We start from the raw sequence: 18,486 nt of genomic DNA on the forward strand, positions 1-18,486 counted from the left end.
AGGCCATAGATTTAGTGTGAGAGGGGAAAGATTTAAAGGGTCCTAAGAGGCAATATTTTCACTCAGAGGGTGGTGCATGTATGGAACAAAATGCCAGATGAAGTGGTGGTACAATTACAATATTCAAAAGACATCTGGATGGGTATGTGAATAGGAAGGGTTTTAGAGGGATATGGGCCATATCCTGGCATATGGGTTTAGATTAATTTAGGATTTCTGGTCATCATGGATGAGTTGAACCAAAGAGTCCATTTCCAAGCTGTACATCTTTATGACATTATGAAGAGTGGAAGAGTGTTTTGCCAACTGGAGGTCCATTACTAGTGATGTTCTGCTGCGATCCCTACTGGGACGTCTGCTATTTATGATATACATAAATGACTTAGATGAAAATGTAGATTGGTGGGTCAGTGAGTTTACAGACAATACAAAGTTCAGTGGAGTTATGGATATTTTAGTAGCTTGTCAAAGGGTACAGTCGGATATAGATCATTGGCAGGTATGTGTGGAGAAATGGCAGATGGAGTTTAATCCAGGTAAGTGTGAGGTGCTACACCTTGGGAGATCAAATGTTAAGGAAAACTTTATAGTTAATGGCAGGTGCCTGTACAACATTTATGAACAGAGTGATCTTGGGGTTTAAGTCCATAGCTCTCTGAAAGTGGCCAGGCAAATAGGTAGGGTGGAAGAGAAGGCATGTAGCATACCTGCCTTTATTGTTCAGGGAATTGAGTACAAGAATCAGGATGTCATTTTGCAGCTTTATAGGACTGTGGTTAGGCCATACTCAGAGTATTGCGTTCACTTCTGGTCCACACATTACGGATGTTGAGGCTTTGGAGAGGATGCAGAAAAGGTTTGCCAGGATGCTGCCTGAATTACAAGGTATGAGCTATGAGGAAAGTTTGCTTTCTCTGGAGCGGCAGAGGCTGATGTGAGGCTTGACAGAAGTCTATAAAGTTCTGAGGTGCATAGTTAGAGTTTACTGTCAGAATCTTTTTCCCAGAGTTGAAATGTCTATTACTAGAGAACCTGCATTTAAAGTGAGAAGGGGGAATGTGCAAAGGAGTTTTGAGGGCCAAGTTTTTTACACACAGTGGTTGTATCCTGGAATGAACTGCCATGGGTGCTGACGGATACAAAAGAGGTATTTAAGAGAGTTTTAGGTAAGCACATGTGTAAGCAAGGAATAGAGGGATATGCACCAATGGCTAGAAAAAGGGATTAGTTTAATTTGGCATCATGTATGGCATAGGATTGTGGGGTGAAGGGTCCATTCCTGTGCTATACTGTTCAATGTTCTATGACTCTATGGTATAATTCTAATTCGAAAGATTTTAATAACTAGTGTGTTTAATTATTAGTTTAAGAATACAAATAATTACATCATGATTTAAGGACAATTTCACTGATATAAACAGTGAGGAGGCCAATAAATGAGAGATAATCATAACATTGCCTCTGGTAACACTCTGGTGTGTAATGACTAAACTGCTTATGTGGTTAACCATTATACATTGATGGCATATGCAATAGATCAGTTCCTATATCACACTCACCACAGACAGATTGTCAAATCGCAGCTGTCTCACTTTATGTCGATGTTGAAATAACATCAGAATAGTTTCCTGTTTCATTGTATGAAAATATCTGAATTTGGACTGTATGGCATACAAATACAAAGTGAGGGATAAAATCAAGCAAAAGGATAAATGTGTTATGATTCTTAGGCTTAATTCAGTTTTGATGGTTCTCTGATTGTACTTTTGGTGAAGTATCCCAATTGCAGATTATTAACCAGACTTCTATCTCCAAATCTGACTGAGAATGCCACAAGCCCACATCATTTTACAGCTGGCAGAAGGCAGGGGGATGGGGTGAAATTATGGGATGAATCTGTCAGTGCCCTTTAATCCCGGAGATTGTCAGTGGGGTGGAATTTTTCCCGCCATCATTCCGTCTCGGATGGAAGAAGGGAAAGACCCACTCAGTGAAAATGTGGGTGCAAGTGTGGAGATGGGACATGGTGTCTGCATTGTAAAATGAGACCTGTCCACTCTCATAGTCCAGGAAAACCGCAATCTTCCGGCGTTTCACACTCAGGAAGGGAAGGGTCTCAGAGGGGGAGGTGGCGGCAAAATAACCAATTCCAGGAAACAGCCCCATAATCCAGAATCCATTCTTTGGATCCAGGTCGATTCCCTCTTTCCTCTCCACAGACTCTCGGGCCATTCCCAGACTCCACTCGATCTTCTCCCACACCTCCACCTCCCAGTAATGTCTTCCTGTTGTGAATCCCTCTGATCCCAGGACACACGGACATGGATCAAATCTCTCCGGGGAGTCAGGCAGCAGCTGTGGTTTGTTTCCGAGTCTCAAACTTGTACAGTCCTCAGCTAGGATGAGTCTGAGATTTGCTGTGTTTGGATCCAGGGCCAGAGCAGCGGGAACTGGGGAAGAGAAAATAACACAATCAGAGATGGGAGAGGGTGAGGGGGAGTAGAGAGAGGCAGAAAGTTAGAGTAACAGCAAGTTATTTTGAGAGAAGGGTGGGGAACATTGTCAGGAGGGCATGGTGGGGCAGTTGCAGTAAGGGAGTGGAGGGCATTTGCGAGAAGAGACTGTGAGGGAAGGGATTCTGGGAAAGGAAGGCTCTTATGGGGGAGTCTATAGTGGGAGAAGAGATAGTGTGGGAGAAGATTGTTGGGGAGTAGTAAGATTTGTTAGGATAGGATTGGATATAGTTAGACGGGATAGTAAGGTAGGTGATTGTGGAGGAGGGGATAGTTGAGGCAGTGAGGGGTCTAGGAAAATGGCACAGTGATAGGATCGGGCCATGGTGGTGGGAGTGAGTGGGAGGGTGAGCGAGTGGATGGGAGTGTGTGAGAAGGAAAGGTTTCTGAGATTAAAGCTGAGCAGAGGAGGGAGTTGCAGGAGACAGAGTTGGAAAAGGAATGGGGGCAGGAGCAAATCAGAGAATGGGGCAGTGAGGGGTAGTGGAGAGAGGGACTTAGGTTGAGTCGAGATCAGGGCACAAGGCAAGGGGTGAATAGGCAGTAGTGAGAGGGGAGTGAGTTTTAGAGAGTAGCAACCAGGATGGGAAGATTAGCTGGACAGAGATTGAGGGTTGGGCTAATGTGTTGGGCTAGTGCTGTCTGTTTGAGATGGTGAATGAAAAGGTTTGGGAAGAGCCAGGGTGGATGGGAATGTAAAGAAGCAGGAGGGACGGAGAGCATGAAGTGAGAAAGGTAACAAAATAAAAGATTTTAAAGAGTTTGGGGACAGTGTGTTGGTTGGAACAGGAAAGTGAAGGATTGGGGATAGGGTCTTGCAGGGAGAGTGTGGTGAGGAATGGAAACAAGGTGCGAAGAGTGAGGTAAGGGATCAGTGTTAGGGAGGGGAGATTTTATGGTGTGGGTGACCGGAATGTTTGGGTGAGGCAGAATAATGAAGATGAGGGATTTGTACAATGATTTGGAGCGAAGGAAATCTGAGGGGAGATTGATGAGGTCTGAGCATTGTGAGGCATTAAGTAAATGGTGAACAGGAGGGGGAATGAGTGGACATAGAGATTGTTGTGGAATCTGGGGGTGGTGGTGAGAGTCATTGCAAAGGTCGTAAGAGTTGAGTGAGTATTCATATGAGGTGAAGGGTTTGAGGGAGAGTAACATGTTGGGGAAGCTCAGCTGGAGTGGACAGTGAGCAGGAGTGAAGAGTGAGCTGATTTTAAGAAGAGAGTGACTGTGAGGGGTAGAGTTTGATGAAGTGTGGGAGCATTGTTTGGGTGGGGAAATGAGCAAGATTGAAGAGTGATTATGGAGGATACAGTGGAGGAAGCTTGTGTGAGGAGGAGAGAGAAAGAAATATATGGGACAGGGGTCGGGAGAGATTGTGACGGAGAGAGAGGGGCATAGAGAAAAATATGGAAGCTGACAGTGAATTGGAAGACATTCTAAATGACATAAGCAAAAGGTTAGGGAACACAAATGCAGTCCTTTCTGAGTCTGAAATGGAGAATTGCTAATGGATAAAAAGGAGATGGCAGAATAAATACATTAGGACTATAGTTACACAAAAGTAAAAGGACAAACCTTTGGCAAATGCTAGGTCAGTAAAGGTCTCATGGGAATGAGGAATGGAGAACCATAATATGAGTTAAAAAGTGCTGGTCTAATTAATGGGATTGAAACTTGACACATACGTACATAGGAAATACAAAGAGAGGTAAACAATTTGGTCCCTTAAGCCTGCTCCACCATTTAATAAGAAAATGGCTCATCCTAACATCTGTCATCTGGAAGGCATTTAGAACGTATGCGAAAAGATAGGACACTTGGGAATCATTAACAGGATTAAGTAACATCAGAATAGGTCTATTAAATTCAATTCATGTTGAAATTAAGTAAAAGAAAGCTATACTGGTTTGAGGAATGAGCTTGCCTTGGTAAGTAGCAGAATGTTACTTAAAGGAAATGGCAATGGTGAACTTTTAAAGACAAATGGATAAACCGAAGCAATTATTCATTCTCATCTGGCATAAAAATAAATGGGTTACACCCGAAACATAGTCTACTACACCTCCTGATGCTGCCTGGCTTGCTGTATTTTCCAGCCTCCTGCCTATCTACAAGAAAAATAAATGAGCACAGCTGTCCACTCAGTGCCAGTAACAAGCTGTTATGACCAGCTTTTAGTGCCCTCTTGCTACCACCATAGTGCCATTTGTGAGTTTGCTATATATTAGCCTGTGTGCCATTCCCTGGAGGGTCAGAGGCTGAGGGGTGGCCTTATAGAGGTTAATAAAATCATGAGGGGCATGGATAGAGTAAATAGACAAAGTCTTTTCCCTGGGGTGGGGGAGTCCAGAACTGGAAGGCATAGGTTTAGGGTGAGACAGGAAAAATATAAAAGAGACCTAAGAGGCAACTTTTACTCTCAGAGGCTGGTACGTGTATGGAATGAGCTTCCAGAGGAAGTGGTGGAGGCTACTAAAATAGCAACATTTGAAAAGCCTTTGGATGAGTATATGAATGGGAAGGGTTTGGAGGGATATGGGCCAGGTGCTGGCAGGTGGCACTAGATTGGATTGGGATATCTGGTTGGCATGGATGAGTTGGACCAAAGGGTCTGTTTCTGTGCTGTACATCTCTCTGACTCTATTTACCACAATGAGGTGAATTGTGCAACAGTTGTCTTGAAGTTTATTTGCAAAACTGTTTAAAAGACTGCACCAGAACAGACTTATACACGTTGTTTGGTTTTTGTGTTACTGATGCGACTGGACATTAGCCAGTCAGAGCAGAGGCAGGACTGGAGCAGATTGAACCTGGGGGTTACCACCAGCAGGAAACTTTGGATAAAACCCTGAGGAGCAAAGCCTAGATCAAGGTCAGTTGAAATGGTGGTCAGAGCAGAACAGAGTTGGTAGAAATTTCATTGATTCCAGAAGTGGACCAGCTGAGGTGATGTTTGGGTTCAAAATGTTACACAGGGTTGACTTCTCAGGAACCGGATGTCAAGATTGCATGAGAAGTGCCTGGAGAGAGATTGCTTGTGTTGAATGTGTGGCCAAACAGCTGATATAGGAAGGAGGGCTTCAGACATCTGGGTCATTGGGTTCTCTTCCAGGGCAGTTGGGACTTAGTCAAGAAAGATACTAATACTGGAATGGTACCAATATCCATGCAGAGAGGTTTGTGCTGCCACTCTGGAGAGTTTACTGAGGCAAAGGGGTGTGGAACAGAGCAGTAGGTAAGAACATGGAGTTGTAGAGGAGAAAGACAACATTATGTCAAATCTAATGGGAAGAACAGGCAAGGCTACGTTAATAAACACAAGATGATTGATAGTCAGATTCATTTTAATGCAAGGATTAGAACAGGTAAAGCAGATGAGTTTACAGCTGGGGTTAGTACATTGTGGTAGCCAATACCGAACCTTGGTTGAGAGAAGGACAGAACTGGCAAATACAGTGTTTTGATATTTTGTGTGAAATAGAGAGGGTTGTAAAAGTATGGAAGAGTCACATTCCTGATTAAGGAGAATGTCACAGCAACGTGAAGAGAGTACATGTTGGAGGGCTCAATAGAAAGGCCACATGGGGAGAACTTTTGAATAAGTAAGTGCAATCACTATGATGGGGTTACACTATAGGTTTTAAGATAGTTATGGGTAAAACTTAGAGTCACAGAGTCATCGAGATGTATAGCATAGAAACAGATCCTTCAGTTCACCTTGTCCATGCCAACCAGATATCCCTACCTAAGCTAGCTCCATCTGCCAGCACCCGGCCCATATCACTCCAAACCCTTCTTGTTCACATACTCATCCAGATGCCTTTTGAATGTTGCAATCATACTAGCCTCACCACTTCTGCTGGCAGCTCATTCCATACATGTACCACACTCTGCATGAAAACATTGCTCCTTAGAACTCTTTTTTATCTTTCCCCTCTCACCCTAAACCTACGCCCTCAAGTTCTGGACTCCTCCACCCCAGGGAAGAGACTTTGTCTATTTATCTTATGTATGCCCCTCATGATTTTATATTCTTCTATAAGGTCACCCCTCAGCCTCTGCCACTCTGGGGAAAACAGCGCTAGCCTATTCAACTTCTTCCTATAGCTCAAATCCTCCAATCTTGGCAACATCCTTACAAATCTTTTCTGAACCCTTTCAAGTTTCACAACATCTTTCTGATAGGAAGGAGACCAGAATTACACACAATATTTCAAAAGTAGGTTTAGCAATGTCCTCACTAGCCACAACATGACTTCCCAACTCCTGTACTCAATACTCTGACCAATAAAGGAAAGCATATAAAACACCTTCTTCACTATCCTATCTACCTGTGATTCCAGTGCTGAACTGGAGTGGGAGCGGGTGAAGGCTATTTACTACAGTATTAGGCAGGAACTGGATAAACTAAATTGGGGCTGCCTTCTGAGGATAAATCCATGTCTTAACATATGGGAGTCTTTCAATGGCCAGTTAATAAGATTCAGACCAGCAAGTTCCTGTGAGGATGAAAGGTAACGATGAAAAGATTTGGGAATCTTGAATGATAAGAGATTTGAAAGTTTAGTCAAAAGTGAAAGGAAGCATATGTAAGGTTTAAGAAACTGGACATCAAACAAGATCCTTGAGGAATATAAAAGAAGCAGAAAATAACTTAATCAAGAAATTAGGATGGCTAGAAGGAGCCATGAAATGTCCTTGGCAAGTAAGATTAAGGAGAATCCCAAGGCATGTAAATATACACTAAGAACAAGAGGGTAGGTAAGGAAAGGATCAGACCAGTCAAGAAAAAAGGAGGATGTTTACGCAAGCAGCCAGAAGATAAAGGTGAGGTCCTTAATGAGTACTTCACATTGGTATCATCAACGAGAAGGACATGGATCACAGTAAAAATAAGGACGGTTATGTTGATATTCTAGATATGCCAATATTAAGAAGGAGGCGCTGTCAGGTGTCTTGAAAATAACTGAAGTAGACAAAATTTCCTGATGGGATCTATCTTGTGAAATGAAGGAGGCAAGGGAGATGAGTGCTAGGGTCTTCTTGGAGACCTTTGCATTCTCTTTAGCCACAGGTGAGGAGCCAGAAGACTGAGGAATAGCCAATATTGTTCCTTTATTGAAGAAGGGCATCAAGGATAATCCAGGAAAATTGTAGGCCAGTGAGCTTGATATTAGTGGTACATAAATTATTGCAGAAGATTCTTAGAGATAGGATTTACTTACAATTGGTAAAGAATGGGCTTTTTAGGCATAGTCAGCATGGATTTATGCGGAGAAGGTCTTGTCTCACAAAGTTAATTGAAGCTTTTGAGGAAGTGGTTGTGAGGGTAGGACAGTCGATTTGCTTGTATGGACCTTTCTAAAGCACTTGACAAGGTTACTCGTGGTAGGCTCGTCAAGAAGATGAAATCATGTGGGATCCATAGTGAGTTCACAAGCTGGATACAGAATTGACTTGCTTATAGAAGGCAGAGGGTAGTTTGGAAGGGTGTTTCTCTAATTGAAGATCTATGGTCAATGGTTCAGTGCAGGGACCTCTGTTGTTTGTGAAAATGTGGTGGTCTGATTGGTCAGTTTGCAGATGACATGAAAATTAGTGGAGTTATGTACAGTGATGGTAATCAAAGGATAGAGCAGGATATAAATCAGTTGGAAAGTTCGGTGGAGAAATGGGAAATGGAGTTAAATCCAGACAAGTGTGAGGTAATGAATTTTGGGAGGTTAAATACAATAGGAAAGTATACAGTAAATGATGGGACGCTTTGGAGTATTGATATACAGAGGGATTGTGGGGTCCAAGATCATAGTTCTCTGAAAATTGCAACTCAAGCAGATGAGGTGGTAAATATGGCATACAGCATAATTGCCTTAATCAGTCAGGGCACTAAGCAAAAAAGTTGGCAAGTTATGTTGCAGCTCTACAAGACTGTAGTTAGGCCATATTTAGAGTATTGTGCACAGTTCTGCTGGCCACATTATAGGAAGGATATGGAGGATCTGGAGAGAGTACAAAAGTGATTTATCAGGATGTTGCCTAGATTGGAGTGCATTAGCTATTAGGAAAAGTTGCATAAACTTGGATTGTTTTTGCTAGATAACCAGAAGCTGAAGGGCAAGCTGACAGAAGTATATAAAACTATGAAAGGGCATGGATTCTGTTGTTTGTTGGAGTCTTTCCCAGGAAGTGTGGAATCTCATTGAAATATAAAATTTAGTGAAGGGCCTTGATGGAGTGGATGTGGTGAAGCTGTTTCCATTAGTAGGAGACCCAATGGCATAGCCTCAGAATGAAGGGATAACTTTTAGAACTGAGGTGAGCAGGAATTTCTTCACCCAGAGAATGGTGATACTGTGGAACTCATTGCCACAGAAGGCTGTGGAGGTCAAGTCACTGACTGACAGAGAAAAATAGGCTTTTGATTAGTAAATTGATCAAATGTGAGGGGGAAAAGGCAGAATGAGATTAAGAAACCTATCAGCCATGTTCAAATGGCAGAGCAGAGTCAAAGGGAGGAAAGGCCTAATTCTGAACCCACATCATATAAGTCTATGCGTAGATGTTAGTTGCCTGGAGCATGCTACAAGAAGAATTGGTCGAAGTGGGTACATTAGAAAGTTTAAGAGGCATTTCAGCAAACACATGAACAAACAGGGAATAGTGTGATTGAAAATATGGCACAGAGGTTTGGGTCAGGCATGTGGCTTAATTTTGATTCCCTCCTCCTAACCTGATTTCGGCGAATATATTCATCATGATGGTGTTCAATATTTCATGAACATCCCTCTGATAGTGCTGCCCAATGATGCAGGTCTCCAACCTTCTGTCAAACACAGAGGTGAGTGGAACCCTGAACAGCACATGGCTATCAAAAACTTTCCTGCTAGTTACAGTGCAGTGATTTCACATGATCAGACCTATTTCCAAATCTGACTCAATTGCTGATGAATTTGGACTAAATGCTTTACTCCACATTAAACACTGAAATGATGCAACTAATTCCAATTTCCACCCTCTCCCACTTCTACTTGTAAATGAGGATGATGATGCCTTTCCTCATAGATTGTGAATGTTGCCAGCAAGATGCAAACTGCCAGACAGTTCCAGAAGGTCCAAGCTGATCAAGTGCCACAAATTTGAATACAACTGGGTTGGAGAGCTGTCACTTTCAGGAATTTTATGTTTCTTTAAGATTGTGCCGATGCTGTTCCTTCAACAAGTTTTTGTTGTCCTTGTTTTCTTTCCAGAGAATTTGCAAAAGACACAAACATGTTGTAGAATTCTATGTTGTAGAACTTTTGGGCCAATGTGATTTTTGCCATCAGAGACTGCCTCAGGCAAAAGGCTTTTCATTTTTAAAAAAACAAAACATTTATACAACAAAAGGGGAGTGGCCAGTTCTTCCAGCTCAGTGTTTCTCTGGTTTGGTTTGGTTTTAGCACAGTAGAGTTGAAAAAGCTGCTGGACTCCAAAGAAGGAGGTCCAGGCTGACTGCTCTTTCTCTCTGGCTTCTTTCTTGTAAGACCCTGTCTTTGATTTTACGTTTTGTACCAAGGGGTGTTAATGCGGATTGTTGCAAATATTTGGAACAGCATCACTATGTTAGGATAGTCCATTGGGTTTTCAGAGAGGTTAAGTATTCTGTATTCTGTTCTCTATTATTTGTGTTTCACAGAGTCATAGAGATGTACAGCATGGAAACAGACCCTTTGTTCCATGCTGACTAGATATCCCAACCCAATCTAGTCCCACCTGCCAGCACCCGGCCCATATCCCTCCAAACCCTTCCTATTCATATACCCATCCAAATGCCTTTTAAATGTTGCAATTGTGCCAGCATCCACCACTTCCTTTAGCAACTCACTCCATACAAGTACCACACTCTGGGTGAAAACGTTGCCCCTTAGGAATATTTTATATCTTTCCCCTCTCACCGAAACCTAGGCCTTCTAATTCTGGACTCCCCCACCCCTGGGAAAAGTCTTTGTCCATTCATAATTTTGTAAACCTCTATAAGGTCACCCCGCAGCCTCCAGGGAAAACAGCCCAACCCAATTCAAACTCTCCGTACAGCTCAAATCCTCCAACCCTGGCAACATCCTTGTAAATCTTTTTTGAACCCTTTCAAGTTTCACAACATCTTTCTGATAGGAAGGTGACCAGAATTGCACGCAATATTCCAACAGTGGCCTAACCAATGTAGTGTACAGTTGCAGCATGACCTCCCAGCTTCTGTACTCAATAAAGGAAAGCATACCAAATGCATTTTTCACTATCCTATCTACCTGCGATTCCACTTTCAAGGAGCTATGAACCTGCATTCCATGTCTCTTTGTTCAGCAGCACTCCCTCGGACCTTACCATTAAGTCTATAAGTCCTGTTAAGATTTGCTTTCCCAAAATGCAGCATCTCGCATTTATCTGAATTAAACTCCATCTGCCACTTCTCAGCCCATTGGCCCATCTGGTCAAGATCCTATTGTAATCTGACATAACCTTCTTCGATCTCCACTACACCTCCAATTTTGGTGGCATCTACAAACCGACTATGTCTCTTATGCTTGCATCCAAATCATTTATGTAAATGACAAAAAGTAGAAGACACAGCACCAATCCTTGTGGCACTCCACAGGTCACAGGCCTGCAGTCTAAAAAACAACCCTCCACCACCACCCACTGTCTTCTACCTTTGAGCTAGTTCTATATCCAAATGGCTAGTTCTCATGTATTCTGTGAGATCTAACCTTGTTACCCAGTCTCCCATGGGGAACCTTGCTGAACGCCTTACTGAAGTTCACATAGATCACATCTACCACTCTGCCCTCATCAATCCTCTTTGATACTTCTTCAAAACACTCAATCAAGTTTATGAAGCATGATTTCCCATGCACACAGCCATGTTGACTGTCCCTAATCAGTCCTTGCCTTTCCAGGTACATGTACATCTTGTCCCTCAGGTTTCCCTCCAACAACTTGCCCACCACCGACATCAGGCTCGTTCATCTATAGTTCCCTGGCTTGTCCTTACCACCCATCTAAAACAGTGGCACCATGTTAGCCAACCTCCAGTCTTCCGTCACCTCACCTGTGATGATCAATGATATAAATATCTCAGCAAAAGGCCCAGCAATCACCTCCCTAGCTTCCAACAGAGCTCTAGGGTGCACCTGATCAGGTTCTGGGGACTTATCCACTTTTATGTGTGTCAAAGCATCCAGCACCTCCTCCTCTGTATTATGGATATTTTTCAAGATGTCACCATCTATTTCCCTACATTCTATATCTTCCAGGTCCTTTTCCACAGTAATTACTGATACAAAATATTCGTTTAGTATCTCCCTCATTTTCTGCGACTCCACGCAAAGGCCACCTTGTTGATTTTTGAGGGGCTCTATTCTCTCCCTAGTTACCCTTTGGTCCTTAACGTATTTGTAAAAACTCTTTGCATTCTCCTTAATTCTATTTACCAAAGCTATCTCATGTCCCCTTTTTGCCTTCCTGATTTCCCTCGTAAGTATACTACTACTGTCTTTATATTCTTCTAAGGATTCACTTGATCTATCCTGTCTATACCTGACATATGTTTCCTTCTTTGTCTTAACCAAACCCTCAATTTCTTTGGCCATCCAGCATTCCCTATACCGACCAGACTTTCTTTCCTCCCTAACAGGAACATACTTGCTCTGGATTCTCGTTATCTCATTTCTAAAGTCTTCCCATTTTCCAGCCGTCCCTTTCGCTGCGAATATCTGTCCCCTATCAGCTTTTGAAAGTTCTTGCCTAATACCGTCAACACTGGCCTTTCTCCAATGTCGAACTTCAATTTTTAGATCTGGTCTATCCTTTTCTATCATTTTTAAAAATCTAATAGAATTATGGTCGCTGGCCCCAAAGTACTCCCCCACTGACACCTCAGTCACCTCAGCCATGCCTTATTTCTCAAGAGTAAGTCAAGTTTTGCACCTTCTCTAGTAGGTACATCCACATACTGAATCAGAAAATTGACTTGTATGCATTTAACAAATTCCTCTCGATCTAAACCCTTAACACTATGGCAGTCCTAGTCGATGTTTGGAAAGTTAAAATCTCCTACCACAACCACCTTATTATTCTTACAGATAGCTGGGATCTCCTTACAAATTTATTTCTCAATTTCCCTCTGACTATTTGGGGGTCTATAATAATAAACCAATAAGGTGATCTTCCCTTTCTTATTTCTCAGTTCCACCCAAATAACTTCCCTAGATGTATTTCCGGGAATATCCTCCCTAAGCACAACTGTATTGCTATCCCTTATCAAAAATGCCACTCCCCCTTCTCTCTTGCCTTCCTTTCTGTCCGTCCTGTAGCATTTTTATCCTGGAACATTAAGCTGCCAGTCCTGTCCATCCCTGAGCCATGTTTCTGTACTTGCTATGATATCCCAGTCCCATGTTACTAGCCATGCCTTGAGTTCATCTGTCTTCCCTGTTAGGCCCCATTGCATTGAAATAAATGCAGTTTAATTTATTAGTCCTGCCTTGTCCCTGCCTGTCCTGACTGTTTGACTCGTGTCTGTTCTCAATTGTACCGGTCTCAGATTGATCTCTTCCTCACTATCTCCCGAGGTCCCACCTCCCCCTTACTAGTTTAAATCCTCCTGAGCAGCTCTAGCAAATCTCCGTGCCAGTATATTAGTCCCTTTCCAATTTAGGTGCAATCCATCCTTCTTGTACAGGTCACTTCAAACCAAAAGAAATTCATGTGGTAATCTTTTAAATAAATTCTGTTAAGCTTAAAACTAAGTGCTTGACTAGCTGCATCACTCCTGGGACTTCTGCATTGCACGTGCTTACAACAACACGCAAATTTAGGGTCTGGGCTACTTTCTTGAAGGGGTCTGGCAGATTTTGTCAGATTATCCAGTGTTAATGATTTACTCTGAATTTCCCATACACTCTTATCCAAAACCTCAGTGACAGAAGGCCAGTATGATGAGGAAGCTGTGCTGTCTTCGGGCTTCATATCATTCAATCCAACATAAAAGGATTCTTAATGTCAGTATCCAATTATGTTCCTGATCTGTCTTATACCTTCAGACTGCTAATCAGAGGTATGTCTCTCTCTCTCTGTCCCTGAATCTTTTGGAAGAAATGTGACCACATCTCATCCTGTTCCATGGAGCAGAGTCTGGATGAAGAGGTGATCTTGGATGCTTTCATGGTGTAGGCTGCTGAGTCCATCTTGTCAAGATACTCCTTGACACTGGCTTTGATTAACTGCAGCAGAAGCAGATACAAGATGATTTTCTGGAGTCGAGACATTTCATACCACCTCTCTTGCCTTCCGGAAACATTTAAGGATCAATAACTTTTTAATATTCATTCGACTGCTTCCTATCTTCTTTCCATTTTCCCAACCTTTGAGTTCCTCAACATTGAGTTCTTTAATTTTGTTTAGTGTCTGAATTGACAGTGTTGTCAAAGGTAGGGAGTGCTCAGCAGGGTTTGATCAATAGGGTCACTAAAAATATCAGCCTCATTATACCCAAACTGTATTCTGACCATCTATTCTGAAAGTTCATGAATATCAAAGTTCAGTGACGTTCAATGTATAATCTATGACCACGTTCAACCTATGGATGCTTATTTCCCTACTATTTGGAGATGTATACACTTTAATGTGATCACCACAATCCCTTGTTTATCCAGTATTGACACAGATTGCCTTTTCTATGAAATAAGTTGCCTAATTCGCAATATATTAGACATCCGTTAACATTGGGTCTGATACCTTTTTATCTTCCAGATAACTATTAGGATTATGTCATCCAAATATTACTCCAGATGAAGCTAATCATCTCTGAAGTAGAAATTTTGTTTCTCTAGTCATAGAGTCATAGAGATGTACAGTATGGAAACAGATCCTTTGGTCCAACTCATCCACGCCTACCAGGTGACCTAAAGTAATCTAGTCCCATTTGGCCTCTATCCCTCAAAACCCTTCTTATTCATATATCCATCCAGATGCCTTTTAAATGTTGCAATTGTATCAACCTCCACCATTTCTTTGGGAGCTCATTCCATATACGCACCAGTCTCTGCCTAAAAAAGTTTCCCCTTAGGTTCGTTTTAAATCTTTCCCCTCTCACCTCTATCCCTATTGTTAGACAAATGTCTTCACTGATTTGACAGCAAGTGCTGATTGCTTCAGCCAGTTACTGAGATATATGCACTGGATAATACAAAAAGAAAGTCCTCCTGAGTGGCACGGTGGCACAATGGTTAGCACTGCTGCCTCACAGCGCTAGAGACCCGGGTTCAATTCCTGCCTCAGGCGACTGACTGTGTGGAGTCTGCACGTTCTCCCTGTGTCTGCGTGGGTTTGCTCCGGTTTCCTCCCACAGTCCAAAGATGTGCAGGGTCAGGTGAATTGGCCATGCTAAATTGCCTGTAGTGTTAGCTAAGGGGTAAATGTAGGAGTATGGGTGGGTTTCGCGTCGGTGTGGACTTGTTGGGCCGAAGGGCCTGTTTCCACGCTGTAATATAATCTAATCTGAGATTAGCTACAATAAACTGGGGCCTTGGAGTTCATTTAGTCCCCACACAACTTGATTTATCATCAGGAAAATTAATGTGAGTTTTACCTGGGTAAATGGCATTTAGGATTTCTCTCCACGCTGTATACTGTAAAGGACCTTTGAAATTTCCTATAGCCAGGCCAAACTCTGCTACTGACAGTTATTCAGATGGATCACTAATCCTGCAATTATTAAAATTATTATTAAACAAACTCCACTTTGTCAGAGTATTCAAAAGTGATTTAAATGATCAAGCTTTAAGTACTTTTTGTGTTTCAGCAAATGTGGTTCAAAATGAAACATTAATCTTGGTTTTATAACAGAGTAAGGGTAACTTTAATAATGAAAGGACATGGATTTAGGAGCATGCAGGTTAAGAAAAAGAGGTTTTAACCTGACAGTAGATTACATTCTAATACATCACTCACTTGAGCTTGTGGAACCGAAAATATCTAATAACCTCATATCCAACTGGTCAATCTGTGAGTTCCACAACCCTCCAACAGTTCTGAAGAAGGCTTGCTGAACCCAAAATGTTAACTTTGCTTCCTGTCCATAGATGCTCCCAGACCTGCTGAGATTCTCCAGCAATTTCTGTTTTTGACTTTGAGAATTCTGCTGTTCTACTTCGGGTCTCATGAACATCTCCCCCACTGGAGATTGGACCTTCAGCTGAAGAGGCCTTCAGCTCTGGAATTCCCTACCTAAACCTGTTTCCATTTTGATCATTACTAAAAGAAACTGTTACTGTTTCAACACTGCAATAAATTATGAAAAAATGCTTGAGTTTGAACCAAAACTGAATTATTGTCACTTTACACACTTTAAAGCAGTAGATTCGGAGATGCCGGTGTTGGACTGGGGTGTACAAAGTTAAAAATCACACAACACCAGGTTATAGTCCAACAGGTTTAATTGGAAGCACACTAGCTTTTGGAGCGACGCTCCTTCATCAGGTGATTGTGTCCTGATGAAGGAGCGTCGCTCCGAAAGCTGGTGTGCTTCCAATTAAACCTGTTGGACTATAACATGGTGTTGTGCGTTTTTTAAAGTAATAGAGTCATTGTGTCATACAGCACAGAAACAGAACCTGCAGTCCATGCTCATTGTGTTCCTAAACTAAACCAGGCCAACCTGCCTGTTTTTGGCCCATATCCCTCCAAACTTTTCCTACTAACCTATCTATCGGAATGTCTTTTAAGCATTGTAACTATACTCGTATCCACTCTTGCCCAGCAAGTTCATTCCACTAATGAACCACACTCTGCATAAAATGTTGGCCTCATATCCATTTTAAATCTTTCTCCTGTCACCTTAAAAATATGCCCACTAGTTTGAAATCCCCTTCCCTAGGGAAAAGACCATTATTATTCACCTTATCTATGCCCCTCATGATCTTATAAACCTTTATAAGGTCACCCTTCCTATGCTTCAGTGAAAGAAGTCCCAGCCTATCCAACCTGTTTTTATAACTCAAGCCCCCCACTCCCAGCAACACCTGGTAAATCTTTTCTGATCCCTCTCTCATTTAATAATATCCTTCCAATAACAGGACATTCAGAAATGGACACTGTACTCCAGAAGAAGCCTCACTAAGAGGACTCCTGTATAACTTCAACTTGATGTCCCAACTCCTATACCACTAACTGTCTCCATTCACAGCTATTCACTCTCCTAGCCAGATTGTTGTCCACTCCTTTGTCTATCCAATTCTTCCTCTCTCTCTTTGGGCACTATCCCCACCTATCATTTGCTCTTTACCCCCTCCCTCAAGCCTATCTTCTGCAAATAAACCAACATTTTCCTAGCTACCATCAGTTCTGAGGAAGGGTGTCTGGAACCAAACGTTAACTCTGATTTCTCTTCACAGATGCTGCCAGACCTGCTGAGCTTTTCCAACAACTTCTGTTTTGTTTCTGATTTATAGCATTTGCAATTCTTTCAGTTTCTTTACTCCAAGTCTGAGTCACTAAACCAAGCATGTTAAGCCCCTTCTTAGCTACACTGTTTACCTGTGACACAAATTACAAAGAATTATGTACCTGAACCCCTAGATCTCTGTTTGATAGCACTACTTAGGGCCCTACCATTAATTGTAGAAATTTGCTTTGACAAAGGGTCAGTTAGATTTGAAACGTCAGCTCTTTTCTCTCCTTGCAGATGCTGCCAGACCTGCTGAGATTTTCCAGCATTTTCTCTTTTGGTCATTAACTGTAGAAGTCTGCCCCTAGTTGTATTACCAAAATGCAATGCCCCACCTTTGTACAAATTAAACTCCATCTGGTACTCCTCAGCCCATTGACCCAATTGATCAAGATCTCTTTGTAATCTTAGGTAACCTTCTCCACTATGCACAAATTACAAGTCATTGAGTTATTTTGCAAACTGTGCTATCTTGGGAAAGCAACCAACATATTCAAAGACTCCTCTCACCCAAATATACTCACTTCCACCCTCTTCCGTCAGGCACAAGATGTAAAAATTTGAACAGATCTACGAACAGATTCAAGAATAGCTTTTTCCCAGCTATTATCAGACTTTTCAACAGAATTCTCAAATATTAATGTTGATCTCTCTCTCTCTCTGCACCTTCTCTGTAACTGTAATAATCTTTCTTGCACTGTGGTGTATTACCTTGATGCACTTTGTATGGTGTGATCTGCCTGTATTGTACACAAGCATTTCACTTTATCTCGGTACATGTGACAATAATAAATCAAAAATGAAATCAAATAAAATGAGTGTCCAACATTCTCTTCTGACAAGCTGCCTTCTGAAAGAAATGAACCACAAACGGTAAGGATGACAGTAATAGATTTCAGGAGGAGACAGACAGGCTGTTGAAATGAGCAGACACAACATGGAAGTGGAAAGTGATCCATTTTGGAAGGAAGATTGAGCAGAGGGTAAAATAAACTGGAACTGACCATCAGTCCTGCTCACAGACACAGTGACTCTCACACTCCCACTGTACCAGACTCACACACTCTCCACATGGGACTGGAACTGAATTACAATGGGAGTTCCACTAGATAATTAAACTTGAGGAACACAGAGAAAGGTACTTGGCAAATATTAATATTAGAATTCATGCTCTGGAGCTGGCCAGCATTTCCAAAATTCTGCAGTGTGCAAGCAATGAGTTCAGTGACAAGAGCAAAACGGTCCAATATACCACAATTTCAGATGAATTCAGATCATAGGTCTTGTCAGTTGGTGCGATGTTAAGAGTTATCGCCAATGATTTAAAATTTGTGTGCAAATTGACTGAACTGACCACCAATATATTTCCTCACCTTCAGAAATATCAGTTTGTCTTTTTGCTCCAACTGTTGCTGTAACTTTGAGAGTTTCTCCTCAATAGAATTTAAATTCTCCCGAATGTCTCGAAGGTTTTTCTCCATTGATTTC

General features: G+C 42.0%; 1 protein-coding gene across 1 annotated transcript; it reads right to left on the minus strand.

Annotated features, from left to right (window-relative positions):
- Window positions 1-218: 218 nt before the first annotated feature.
- Window positions 219-18,479, minus strand: LOC122541539 (zinc-binding protein A33-like). The gene is made up of 4 exons (XM_043678367.1): window positions 18,372-18,479; window positions 17,030-17,087; window positions 15,142-15,228; window positions 219-2,450 (listed from the first exon to the last, which is right to left on the minus strand). The coding sequence occupies exons 1-4, from the start codon at window positions 18,477-18,479 to the stop codon at window positions 1,900-1,902; spliced, it is 804 nt and encodes a 267-aa protein (XP_043534302.1). The 3' UTR covers window positions 219-1,899.
- Window positions 18,480-18,486: the final 7 nt, after the last annotated feature.

Source organism: Chiloscyllium plagiosum, chromosome 37 (assembly GCF_004010195.1).
Source record: "Chiloscyllium plagiosum isolate BGI_BamShark_2017 chromosome 37, ASM401019v2, whole genome shotgun sequence".
Classification (NCBI taxonomy): Eukaryota; Metazoa; Chordata; class Chondrichthyes; order Orectolobiformes; family Hemiscylliidae; genus Chiloscyllium; species Chiloscyllium plagiosum.

Excerpts from the sequence above, each read along its gene's own strand:
- LOC122541539 (XM_043678367.1), bottom strand. The coding sequence starts at position 18,479 with ATGGAGAAAAACCTTCGAGACATTCGGGAGAATTTAAATTCTATTGAG. Across the intron at positions 17,088-18,371 it reads ACAAACTGATATTTCTGAAG|GTAAACAGTGTAGCTAAGAA; the intron begins GTGAGGAAATAT and ends TTTGTGTCACAG. Across the intron at positions 2,451-15,141 it reads CCTAAATGCCATTTACCCAG|TTCCCGCTGCTCTGGCCCTG; the intron begins GTAAAACTCACA and ends TCTCTTCCCCAG.